This window comes from Nasonia vitripennis, chromosome 4 (assembly GCF_009193385.2).
Source record: "Nasonia vitripennis strain AsymCx chromosome 4, Nvit_psr_1.1, whole genome shotgun sequence".
Classification (NCBI taxonomy): domain Eukaryota; kingdom Metazoa; phylum Arthropoda; class Insecta; order Hymenoptera; family Pteromalidae; genus Nasonia; species Nasonia vitripennis.
The window spans coordinates 1873951-1886697 of NC_045760.1; the positions used below are offsets into that span (position 1 = coordinate 1873951).

At 46.4% G+C, this 12747-nt stretch overlaps 2 protein-coding genes across 3 annotated transcripts in view; one reads left to right on the plus strand and one right to left on the minus strand.

Moving 5' to 3' along the window:
- The window catches only part of LOC100121999 (serine/threonine-protein kinase 26), a 53086-nt gene extending 45107 nt beyond the window's left edge, over positions 1-7979 (minus strand). Inside the window, exon 1 of the mRNA XM_031929054.2 lies at positions 6767-7979. Within this exon, the coding sequence (XP_031784914.1) occupies positions 6767-6781 (15 nt within the window). The 5' untranslated portion in view covers positions 6782-7979. The remainder of the gene's footprint in view (positions 1-6766) is intronic.
- Positions 7980-8340: 361 nt separating this feature from the next.
- On the plus strand, positions 8341-12726 carry LOC100121964 (UPF0430 protein CG31712). Of its 2 annotated transcripts, none has more exons than XM_001607655.6 (5): positions 8341-8960; positions 9179-9322; positions 9467-9692; positions 11669-11752; positions 11830-12726. In XM_001607655.6, the coding sequence occupies exons 1-5, from the start codon at positions 8815-8817 to the stop codon at positions 11992-11994; spliced, it is 765 nt and encodes a 254-aa protein (XP_001607705.2). In that variant the 5' UTR covers positions 8341-8814; the 3' UTR covers positions 11995-12726. The 2 variants fall into 2 exon arrangements, with proteins under 2 accessions (XP_001607705.2, XP_016840584.1); XM_016985095.3 differs by having other exon boundaries at positions 8342-8960; positions 9464-9692.
- The last annotated feature ends 21 nt before the right edge of the window (positions 12727-12747 follow it).

Consider the following 12747-nt stretch of genomic DNA (forward strand, 5'->3'; position numbering starts at 1 on the left):
ATTGACTGTCATTGAATATCGCGCGCGGGTTATGTAATATATTACATCGACGCGATGTCTGCGGCAGCGGCTCTTGCGCAATTCAATCCGATCGCTCGGCGGCCGCGCGATTTTTATTCTCCCGATAGTCGATTCCGAGAGACTGCACGTTCGGCTCTTTGAGACAGAACCCGTATGGTAATGCCGCGCGCGGTTATATACACTATATCTTTCGACTGTCTCTTTCTCTCTCTGGGTCGCGCTCTGTTTTTATGAATAATACGCGGGGAGCACCGCACCGATGAATCGATATTCGCCGCGGCGTCAATCTCATGCAAAAGCCTCTGTCCTATATAAAGCCTGAAGCTATATCAAAGTTTTATGAATATAGAAGAGAGTGCACAGAGAAGAATTGCGTCGGCTCTCCATATAAACCGAAAGTTCGACGGACATAACTCGGCTTCAATAATTAATCGAGGATCTCAGGTACAACTGCCCGATCTCACGGAAAAGCTCGATAAAAAAGACCGATCATTCGGAGAGAGAAAGACTGATTGTCTACAAAGTCGGTTCTTCTCTATAATTAGGACCCAGTCTGCACGCACACACACACACACACACACACACACACGACAAAGTTCCGTGCGGGCTCACGTCTCTCTGCAGTGTGTTTTTTGTTCCGCAGCCCTGTAATTTCATCGGCCGGCTCTGCACCCATATATCCATCCCCGGAGTGCGCTTCGCCGTCGTCGTCTTCTCTCCCTTTAACAGGCCAGCGACGTATAATACCGAGCTCGTGGCGAAAAGTTATTAAATTTTTAATCAACGCGCTGGATACGAAATCGATAAGCGTTCTTACGAGGCAGAGAGATAGAGAGAGAGAGAGAGAGAGAGAGAGAGAGAGAGAGAGAGAGAGAGAGAGAGAGAGAGAGAGAGAAAAACGAAGGTAGTAGGCCGAGGCGCTGCTGCGCTTCCTCCGGGGACTCGGTAATTACAGGGCTAATGAGCAATTTTTCCAGCTGCTTGTACGTATTTTATAGAGTCGTGTAGCTTGGGGGATATATAGTCTCTGGGAAAACACGGCTTCAGTCGTCAGAGGAGAGATAAGGGAGAGCCGATCGATTTTTCGATATACCGATGACTAATTGAGAGCCAACGAACGGCGAAAGTCGGTCGAGGGATATTCATCTTATTTGCTTCTGATTTGCGCGGGAAAAGTCGCGAGCCAAAGGAATTCCATTATCCACCCGAGGGGCTCTCTCCTCCTCCTCCTCCTCCTCCTCTTTTTTCTTCCCATCCCAGGGCTGCGCACAGGAATGCCTCATTTCCTTTGTCCGTTTCCTCGCTCGATTCACCTGTGTGTGTACTGCGCCGTACAGCCTGGGGGATATTACGGAGCCGCTTTATTTTTCATCAGCGTGTTTAAATATCTATTTACTCTCCGTTACTGTCGCTGCTGCTTTCTGCTGTGCTGGCAGTTAATTACGTGACAATTACGCGTTACGCAATTCGAAATGACGAAATTTTCACTGGATAGTTCACTCGATTAGCTCTGGACCTCCCATCCCTATAAGCGATGGAGTGTGTTCCTTCGTTGCGCAATATATCAGCCTTTATTAGAACGGCACAGATCGCGGCATTGTTGCGACTCTAACACGCTCGTTGCGAGCTGATAAGATCGAGAGTATAATTATCGTGCCAATCACGTAACGAAAAGCCTGCAAAAAAGAAATCGATACTGCGAAGTTTTCTCATTTATAGAGCGAATTCGTATTACACGCAGTCGTGTAATGCATCGCATGAGTGTCCGGGGGGTATTACAGATGTCCTCGATCGGCTGAAAATTGTTGTCTCGATAGTCGTTGTAGCAGCGGAACGAGACACGTGTAGGAAAAGCTAAAAGGCGCAGCGATTAAAAGCGCTATATAGGAGTGGGGGGCAATTACAGTCGAAACAGCGGAATTAATCGAGCATAATGTAAAATTTAATTGCAAATTAGCTCATCATCCGCGCATGAGCGAGCCAACTCTCTGGCTATCCTTTTCTTACGCTTAATTGCCCCGCTAGCTGAGCTGGCTGTGGAATTTTGCAGCGTCGCTCTGCTCTTGCATCTTGTGTCTCTCTTTGCTACTATGCAATTGTGTGTGTATAGCTACACCAGAGGTGAGCGCTGCGCGTCAAGGGAAATAGGAAATAGGGGTTGGCAGAGAACAACTATTTTTCTAAAATAGTTACACTATACATGTCTCAAAGCAAAACCCTAAAATTTTGCAATCTCGAATAAACGTCTCTTAAACTATCGATTCGCGAACAAAAAGCTCCGAGCTGCGAAGGAGGATTCCACGAGTGCGAGAGCCAAACGTATAAACGTGGGTGCAAAAACGAGCAAGCGAACGACGAAAGAGCATCACGAAGAAGCTCACGAAATAAGCGCGCGCGTTCAATCTCGATCTCGGCAAAGTGGAAGGACAAGGTTTCTCGCGGCGCTGACGTTGCCCATAGGTCAATGTACCCGTACAAACTCGCTGCTGCGACGACGACGACGACGACGACGACGACGACGACGCCACGAGAGAAATCCCATAAGTCTCAATGTCCCCTTCCTTCTCTCTCTCTCTTCGATTCTCGGATTCTCCTCGCGCGAGGTGTATATAGAGTCTTTTCTGAAACTGCCCGACACGGAGCCGCGGCCCCAAAAGAGCAGTCGACGATAATTCACGGCTTCGCCTTCAACTTGAACTTTCTATGGAATTACCATTCCCGTCGATCCCACGTCGTCGTCTGAAATTCAAATGCGACGAGGGAAACATTACGCGCCGCTAATGGAAATGTCGCGGTTCCTTATTCTTTTTCCGACCACTGCTGCTGATTATTCCGCCGAACGTATAGCGATCGAATCGATAATCTAATGACAGAGCGTGCGCGCAATTTCAGGAGACAATTAATCAGAGTGCAACTTTATTTTGCCCTGTAAGACCTTTAATCGAGCGTTATCTCGCGACGGGACGTTTATTACAGCGGTCGAAAGTTTTCGCCCAATAATTTTCTCGAAACTCGATTTAACAAAAACATAGCTTCGTTAGCCGCGAAAAATGCTCGCGCGAGCGCCGAGAGAGAGAGAGAGAGAGAGAGAAAAAAATAAATGCAAATAGGGTACATAGCATCGCCTTCGACTTGAACTTTCTACAAATTACCATTCGCGCCAATATCCGCAGCGTTATGTGCTCGGCGCGCAATTCAAATGCGGAAAGAAAGAAGGAAAACTAGTTCCTTCTCCCAGAGAGAGAGAGAGAGAGAGAGACGACGATTATTCTTTCATCGACGGGGTATAATACACTTTTGCCGCTCGAGGAAAAGGCTCCGTCTCTCGGCTTTGAGGTTCTCTTTGTTATATGCTCGCGCGGCGGCAAGAGATAAGTTTTATCAATTTCTCGTTGGAGTGACTCAGAGCCTCTCTCTTATACACACTGTGTCGCACCTGCGTATAACGCGGCGAGAGAATTTTATCTAATATTACAGCCCGAGAATTTCTGCTGCCTAAAGTCCCCGCGATGATAAATTCACGCAACGATCTCCCGGTGAATCGTAAAAGTATACGCACTCTTGTATGACAATGCTCGCATTGTTCTACACACCGGAGCTCAGATTTTTCCGACCTAGCAATCGTCGGCGTCGATCTCACGTCGTACACGTCCAGCGCGAGGCTAATCAGCATTTCGGCGCAAGAAAACAATTAAATTCCCATTAGGCTTATCGACGGGCGCGTGATTTAGCCGACACGTACTCGAAGGCGTCTTGCAACAGTATTAACGTATACCGGTCGTTGCAGCAGCCCCGCGATCGGAGCACACACAGAGAGTCGGCTTATAAGGCTCCCGATAAGATCGCATGTGGAGTTTGCGACCTCGCGGTAATTGCCTGCGTGTGAGTATGTTATATAGCGCATATGAGAGTAATGATAATTATTGTCGATCGGCCGATGAACCGGGCGCGATAATCGAATTGCGTCACGTCGTCTGTCGCGGTGTACACTTTCGAATGCGGGTTGGCCCTTTCGGTTTCTCTGACGCGCATGCGAACGATGCTAAACGAGCCGCCGCAGATCGTTTGTAACGTTTCTTTTGACGGCGATTGATTCTTTTGAAGGAGGTTACTCAACCGACTTTTTTCTTCGAGAAAGAGATATTAACTTGGAGGGATATTCCAGGCGCGTACACGCTGTGCTCGTTTAAAAGTAGTGTCTCCCGATGGTATCTGCGTTATCTGGCTTTTATCAATTATCGGACAGCTGGTATAATTGAATTAAAACGACGCCGTGTTTATTGCACGCGGTTTCGTAATTTTTTTTTCTTCTGAGGCTATTCGAGTTTCGAGATACGCGGAGAATTCGTTTTAATCCATCTCGATTTCACGTATACGTTATATTTCCAGCTCAAACTTTCAACGCCAGTCTCGAAGAGTATCGGAGTCATCGATTACGAGCCGCCGTTAGTAGTACTCGAGCGACGATCATCCGACCGTTGGTATTTCATAAATAAACCTCATTATCAAATCTGGGGCAGATATAACGCGTACACAATAATCGATTAAATTCTCAACGCGGGGTCCATTGAAGTAAGCCGCGGCGATGATTAGTGACATAAAATTAAGTCTCTTTCTATATCTCTGTGCATATACACACAGCGCGTGTACGGCAGTGCGTCGTCGGTAAATTTTAATTTATCAGGAAGTGGGACTACACCTGGAAACGGAAGACAATGGAGCATTGTCCTCGGGCAAGCGCCGGCTTTAATCACGGATGTGCCCGCCTTTGTCAATTTCCATAGAGCGCCGTATATGACACTATAACGCCGCCCACGCACATAACGCAGGACTTTCCCTAAATATCGAATTACCCCCCCCCCCCTGCGTCTTGAAACATACAGAAAAAGTTCCACGTTCTTAAAAAAAAAGAGACCTCCTCCGAGAACTTGTTAGTTCAGCTCCACACCCATATAGAAAATCGCTTTCCCGGGAGCGACTCTTTTTTCGGCGCCTCGAGAGAGAGAGAGCCTCCCGGAGTTTTAACCATCAGCAGATAAGCGCTGCAATAACACGAGCGGTGATAAACCCGGCGCTCTAAAGCTATAGCTAGTATATGTACAATACTCGTGCGTGCGCGAGCCTCGATAAGAGAGTATAAAAGCGAGCGGCTTTCAATATATCTGCATTTTTATCTCTCAATTTTGTCACTCTCGCTTTCGCGCCCGAGAGAGGAAAATGCAGGCGCGCGAACGTTTCATTGATGACTAACGGCCGGTTCGCGCGCGGCACGTTTGCGTTATTAGCGCAATTATCGCTCGAGACGGGAGATTGCATTGTTATTGCTGCATCGTCGATTCATTCTCTTTCTCTCTCGTATCTCTCCTCACCTTTCAATCGGGGCAATTTTTCTCCTTTTTATGCGGCATTGTTGTTTTTATTCCCTCTCAAGAGAGAGAAGTTTCATTACTTCTAACGACGGCTCGCGTGGATAAGGTAAATGGAAGTGACAAATTGCGAGGCTGCATCATAATTGATTAGCGAAACGCCGGAGCGTGTGATAAGGCTGCATGCGCGGGCATCGATTTTTCCGCGAACTTGGAACGCAACGTGGAAGTTACACACACACACACTGCTCGACTAATTGGAAAAACAAGGCTTCTGGGTAAACCGCCCGCGAGATAAACATATAGATACGAGATTTATCTGAGGGATCGCGATGTGACTTAATTAAGCCGTTCTAGGAATATATCTAAAAATGGGACTGACGCACTCCTCGAGTACAATAAATTTTCGCGCCGCAAATAGGTGATAATGCGCGACTCACAGCCGAGATAAGACGTTCATCCTCGTAATCCGAGCCATAAACTTTTCAAAACGCACCAGCAGTAGGCCAGGGAAAAAAATCAATGGACGAAGAGCGAGAAAAAAATCGAGCCAAGTAAAGGGATGGATGCGCGAGCGCAGCGCGCGGGATTGACAGTTTGCCAGCTGTGGCGTCGCCGGGTTAGGTTAGGTCTCTCTCCTCTCTCTCTCTCTCTCTCTCGCTCCGTCTCTTTCTCTCCGCTGGTCTTTGGCTCGGTGACGCGTTTAGGGGTCGCGGGGTCACGCTCGACCCCCACCGGGAGAACCCGTTCTCTCTCTTCTGTACTATACTCTTGCTCCCTTCTCTTTCTCTCTCTCTCTCTCTCTCCTCGCGGCTGCAGCAGTTTTTCCTCCCACGCGCACGCTCCTGACGCAAAATGTACAACGACACACGCCCGAGAGAAGCAGGCAGTGTCAAAATACAAGAAGCGAATTCTCTGTGTCGTTCGAATCCTCGGAATCCGTTTTCCGCGGAACCGTTTATTCCGATTACAGGGACTTCGTGGGTGGGGGAAGCAGTTCACGAGGCCGGAGGACGGCTTTTTCGGGATGATATAATTCATCACGCGCGATGCAGCCCGAAATTCGAATTGATGATCGCGAGCACGATTTTCCAGCAGGTTGGACGGCCGATGGCTGGTACACGATTTTTCACGCGGTTAACGACGTTATTAGCGTCGACGTGAAAAGTGATTGATACGTTTCGCGTCTCACGGCCGAGTATATACGTATAAACAAAAGATTTGATTGCAATAATTTCAGAGGCAAAATACGTACGCATGTCGATTACGTCACTGTTTGGATTATGAGTTCGAGCGCGCGCGCGCTCGTCAAAGCAAACAACAAAGCACGTGAAAAACAGTGCATTTCGGAAAGAGAAGAAAAACGGGAAGAAACTCACCTCGTTGAAGGCCATCTTCTTCGTTAGGCTTCCGGAGTCTCTGGAGCTTCCGGCGCCTCCCTGGCCCAGTGCTCGCGTGTTCCCGCTTCCTCCTCCGCTGCCTTCCCTGCTCGTACCTGCTGCCGCTCGGTTCGCTGCTGCCGCTGCTGATACCACTCCCGACGACACTGATATAGTAGCTCGACTCGCGCTGCGACGATGCTACGGGATCTCTGATGCTGCTGCTGCTGCTGCTGCTTCCTCGTGACCGGACGTGGACAGCGGCATCGAACTGCGGCTAGGACTGCTACCGGCGACGACGAAGACGCTGCTGCTGTTGTCGAGCTGTCCGCGACACGACACATGCGTCACACAGCCTTGCCGATTTTACTTTTCCCACTGTCTTTTGTTTATCGCGCCCACACACCGTCTCTTTTCGAGACACTGCTTCCGTCCGACCGATGTGTACGCGTACACACGTAACGTGCTACACTGCCTGTGTACTCTGCAGTGATGTACCTACGGGCGCCTTGACCTCCGCGACACTGCACAGAGAGCGAGAAAGAGACACTGCTGTGCTATGCACTATCGTATGTGCCTCTTCTTCTAGGCCACGATTTCCTCGTCGGACTTTTCCACCGCTGATGGCAGCCACGGGAGCGAGCAGTCCTCTCGCATTCCTCAGGTGCGCCGAACAAGACGGAGAGAGAGGGAGAGAGAGAGAGACGAACTGCCGCGAAGATAGGCCGACGGTGCAGTGGAGGGCACGAGAGCAAAGCGAGCGAAAAAAACGAAGAGCGACGTCAAGGCTCCTTATATCTATCTTTTTCTCTCTAGGCCAACGGTTAGCACAAACACTGGGTCAGACAGTGCTGCCGAGGAGTCGCTTGGCTCCTCCTCGTCGTGGTGCTGCGGTATAGCACTAGGTTGCGTAGCACAAACACACGCACTCTCTATCTATCTCTCTCTAGGTCCGTCGTATTAGCCAGTTGTTCCTTTCTCACTCACTCTGCTGCTGTCCCGCGAGGGCGATGACGCGGGCGCCTCTGCGACGTCGACTGGCTCGGTTCCGAGGTGCGACTGTATCCTCGTTGCACTGGGGGGCCGGGAGGTGATGTGCACGAGTCGTCTTCCTCGTCGCTCGCGGGCGAGCCTTGTTCGCGCGGATTATTTACCTTCGCCGCGGAGAGAGCCTTGACTGCTGCTCGGCAAACAGACCAGCGCCATCTTGACTGCGAGCACCGCGCGGTGGCGCCACGGGACGGTTGGCCGCGCGGCCGCAACTTCGAAAAAACTCGTGATTTTTAATGTTGCGGCCTTATCAGCCTCTTTGTTTATGTCGAAATATGTCAACGTGGGAATGGTCGCGTCGATTGGAGAGCGAAAGCATCTCGCGACTCTGAGCTCGACTGGATGCCGGATCTTCGATCGGATATTAGCAAGGATACAAAATTAGGGACCTATGCGAAAAATCAGAAATCTGAGTCGTTCACGGAACAGCTGCGATTCGAAGGTAGTGCAATTCGAACGTCATCAGGTGTCGCCAGGTGCCGAGTGTCGCGCCGAGTGCGCGCGCAAGATTTTCACGCTCGCTAGCGCCCCCTGAGATTATTCCGCAGTGCGCGAGACGAGCCCGTCCTTGGATATCCATTACTAGCACTGCAGTGCAGAGTAAAAGCTGCCAGCACCGCCACTTCCGCAACAAAAACTACAAGAGAGAGAGAGAGAGAGAGAGAGAGCTGCGCACGAGAACAAGAAGAGTCGGGCCCACCCAGCGGATCCCGTGCACGGTGCAGAGGGAGGTCAGTAGCTAATAAGCTTTGGGCAGGCGAGGCCAGCTTCTTCTTGAAACCCGTTGATAAGCGGCCAGCAAAACGGCGCTCGACATTCTCCACACCTCGGCGTTGCGTCGGCAGCAGCAGCCCGTCCCGAGCAGCAGCGGCGGCGGCGGCGGCGGCGGCGGCGGGAGCAGCGGTCGTTCACGCGGCGGCGGCGGCCTCATCATCGAGGAGGACAGGCGAGTCCTGAAGCTCGACATTAGCAGCTTGCTACCCGGCAGTAGCAGCAAAATGGGCAGGTCGCGTTCGCGCAGCAAGAGCCCGAGCAGGCGGCGTCACAAGAGCAAGCACTCGCACAAGCATCGATCGAAATCCCGCGAGAAGCGCTCCAACAGCAAGTACAGCGAGAAGCCCCGGGAGAAGAGCTCAAAATCGAGGTGAGTAGCCTATACGTAATAATTACGCGCGGCCACTCTTTTTCTTATGATGACTGAGCGCGTAGTTTCACCGCCCCGGGCCATGTCGCGGGCGCGCTGCGACGTAGTTCGAGTGTAGTCGCCATCTTACGCCCTATATTTTTCTACACGACTCCGCGCAGTGGAGCGCGCTCATTGATTTTTCCGACTCCTACACACTCTTGTGCTGCTCTTTACAGAAAACGATCGCACTCCGTCTCGTCTAGCAGCGGCTCCGATGTGTCCGATGACGTGCACATTGTCACGCACAAAAAGCGCTCCTACAGAGACAGGGAGCGGAAAATGGACGAGGTCGAGAGACTCGCCGAGATGGAGAGACAAAGGTAAATATAAACAGTCATAGGAACTCGCGGCTGTTATATAACGAACGCGCATATGTGTATGGATCTTTAAACGCTCTGCACTCTAGAGCAAGTGCAACTCACTGAATTGCAATATTGTGGTTTATGTTTCCGTTTATATTGTAGGCGGCAAAGGGAGGTGGAGCAAAAGATAGTGGAAGAGGAGGCAGCCAAAAGGATAGAGGACCTTGTACAGAAACGAGTGGAAGAAGAGCTCGAAAAGAGAAAAGAAGAGATTGAAGCCGAAGTGCAAAGACGAGTAGAAGAGGCTAAAAGAGCCATGGAACGCCAAATGATGGAGGAAATGGAGTGGCGGCAAGCTAAATTACGCGAAGAGGAAAAGAGAAGAGAGGTAAGACCAATCCAAAGAAACATCGGTATTTAGCTCAAATGCTGATGCTGCTAAACTATTAATTCACTATCCATTGCAGAGACTTGAATTTGTGATTATTTTTTTAATTGTTAAGCTGTAAATTAAAATATTTGTCGTTAATTTATTTCGTTAGAGAGGTATAATGTTGGATGTCGTGAGCAGTATTACAACTGTCCTACTCGGTTTAACTAGTCTGATCGTTTTGTACAGTACATAACTTAGCAGCATTGCAGTGTTTGGGCTGGAAGCATTGTGGTTGGACATATTTTTGAAACCTCAAGCGTTACAAAAGAACCTCAGTGCTTCCCTTTCCCAGCATCTTTTACAGTCCTACTGTTGGGGGGGAGGGTTGCTTATACAGTCCTATGGAAGGTTTTTCTTTAATACAGGCGCATGCGAGTTACTTGTGAATGATAAATTGTACCTGCACATGTATGCATATATATATATAATACTACTACTGATCAAGGCTCAAGTTTTATTAATATATATATATGTTCATATATGTCTGTAAAAATGAACAGATGCATACATTTTGTCGTACTATACATGGAACGGAACCTGCATGGATAGTGTCTACAAAATTGGAGAGATTCTTGCTGAATCTTTTCATTTTTGTGGCACTTATCCATCAGTAACGAGCCTTATCTACCTGAGTATTTCCCATTGATTAACAAATGATACATGAGAGTCTAAAGAGAATACAAAGATAATTTTGTAAAACATGTTTTGTTAAATAAAAATCATATTTAAAGCACATTCAAAGTTCTTGTTTTGTGAGAAAAGAAATTTTTTATTCGATAAGTTTGATGTTTTACTTACTTCTACTCTCTGTTTAATTCATTTTGTTTTCATTAAAATTAGTTTGTAAAATAGATTTTGCAGTAGTTATCTTAAAAATCTAGCTTAGGACAGTTCAAGTTGCTTTCTGTTATCACGACTCAGTACAGTCACTTGATTTGTGCAAACATTAACAGACAAAAAAAAAATTAAAATAAAGACAATCAGTTGAACCGGGGCCAGGTAGACTTTACAAGGCAGAATTAGATTCCCATAGCGACAAAGCACGACCTAGCAAAATATAGGTCGCCTTTCTAACTGACTACCAACAGAAGATGCCGGTTTTTTACTCACTGCCGTGTTGTCGATGAAGAAGGCATCCCCTACGTGAGCTGGTGAGAGCGTCATTCAGGTATTATCCAATTTATATATTCATAATTCACTATACGATATTGTTCATCATAACTAGTATTCCTTGCTAAGTTATTTTTCATATTATGAGGATATGCTGTTAGGAACGACCACAGAGTTCAGGATGAGCATGTGATTCGTTTGGTACCTCTTAATAAATTGTGTCAATATCTTTTACATATAGGCAAAAAAGGAAGGGAGAAGAGAAGGAAAAAGGATAAAGTCTGAGTACATCAATATACTTACACTTACCTAGAGACATTTCAATGAAATTGTAAAAGTATAAAGAGCTTTTTTCGTTTTTTTTTTCTTAACATAAAGTGTTGTTACTCATATAATTTCTACTGGCATGCACTTCTTATTAAACAAATATGGACTTTTATCAAATGCTTTTATCAAAAGGGTATTTGTTATTGAAACTTGTTGATGTACATTATCAAGAAAATCAATAAAACTTGTTTCGAAAAAGATATCACAGTATTTTTTTTTTTACTTTACATTTAGTAACATAAAAATTCATTGTAATATCTTGTGAGCAAGAAGCAGGATTTTCGTTATACTTATTGGACTCTTGAAAGAATTCTTATTTTTCCCTCTTCCAACACCTATCCCCACTTATAATGATACCCAGGATGTGCTGACGAGCATAGGTTGTTATTATAGCAGCACCATGATTTTGGATTTATGAGAAAAAGGTGTAAAACTAAACGAGTTAACTCAATGGTATCATTACCCCATGTAAACAAGCTTTATTGTCGTTGTAGGAGGAAGAGCGGAAGAAGCGCGAGGAACTTGAGAGGATCATAGAAGAGAACAACCGAAAGATCGAGGAGGCTCAAAAGAAATTGGTGAGTGTACTATTTTTTCGAAATTTTGGAAAAAATAAATATTGATTAAGAAATAACCGTGATGATTGTGATTTCAGGCCGAGGAAAGGCTCGCCATGGTGGAAGAGCAACGGCTGATGGAGGAAGAGAGACAGAAAATGCGAAAAGAACACGAAAAACGCGTCAAGGAAGAGCAGAAGAAAATCCTTGGCAAAAACAACTCCAGACCGAAGCTCTCGTTTTCGCTAAAGCCAGTTACGTGAGTCTATTCATTCGGTGTAGTTTTTCATGTGATATATTACAGTCTCCTTCGGTTGGTCTCGCATCGGCATGGCCTTCTGATGAGCAGTAAAGGCTTGTCCTTTTGAGACTTTAATAAATCGATGAAAACGGGCGATTGTTTTATTGCTGTAAAATTGATTGTTTTTGGCGATCGAGAAAATCGTCTTGTATGAGATTTCTTAAAGTTCCAAAGGCTAGTGCTATTGTTCTATATAGTTTTCCAAAGTCGTTTTAGCTTTGGGAATGTGTATAACATTTTGTTTTATTTTATTTAATCTATTGATCATTTTATTATGTAAAAAGAGCGTTTCCACAAGTGTAACAGCTGAAGATAGTTGTAAGAACTATGATTTAATATGAACTATACGGAATCAAAGGCGAATCCAGTTAAGTGTTCGCGGTTATTACTATATAAGATTCGCCTTGCGAGTTTTTCAGCTAAGCGGATAAAAGCGTCAAGACTTAAAAAAGAATATAGGAGTGAATGCTAATAAACTAGATTCGTTTTAAATTAGCAATACCATTTTTTACGTACACGATAAAAATGAAATACACATACTTAATAAAAATATATACGCTAACGTATACACATATGTGCTCTATGTGTAATTAAGTTTCCAGAAGAATTCAGAATGAAACGAAATTAATAAATTCCATCGATATTGTGTAATCTTCCTAATATGATAAAGAATAAACGACAATTTTTCTAACAACTCCGTTTTCAATTTTTCACG

Excerpts from the sequence above, each read along its gene's own strand:
- LOC100121964 (XM_016985095.3), top strand. The coding sequence starts at position 8,815 with ATGGGCAGGTCGCGTTCGCGCAGCAAGAGCCCGAGCAGGCGGCGTCAC. Across the intron at positions 9,693-11,668 it reads AAGAGGAAAAGAGAAGAGAG|GAGGAAGAGCGGAAGAAGCG; the intron begins GTAAGACCAATC and ends TTGTCGTTGTAG. Across the intron at positions 11,753-11,829 it reads AGGAGGCTCAAAAGAAATTG|GCCGAGGAAAGGCTCGCCAT; the intron begins GTGAGTGTACTA and ends TTGTGATTTCAG.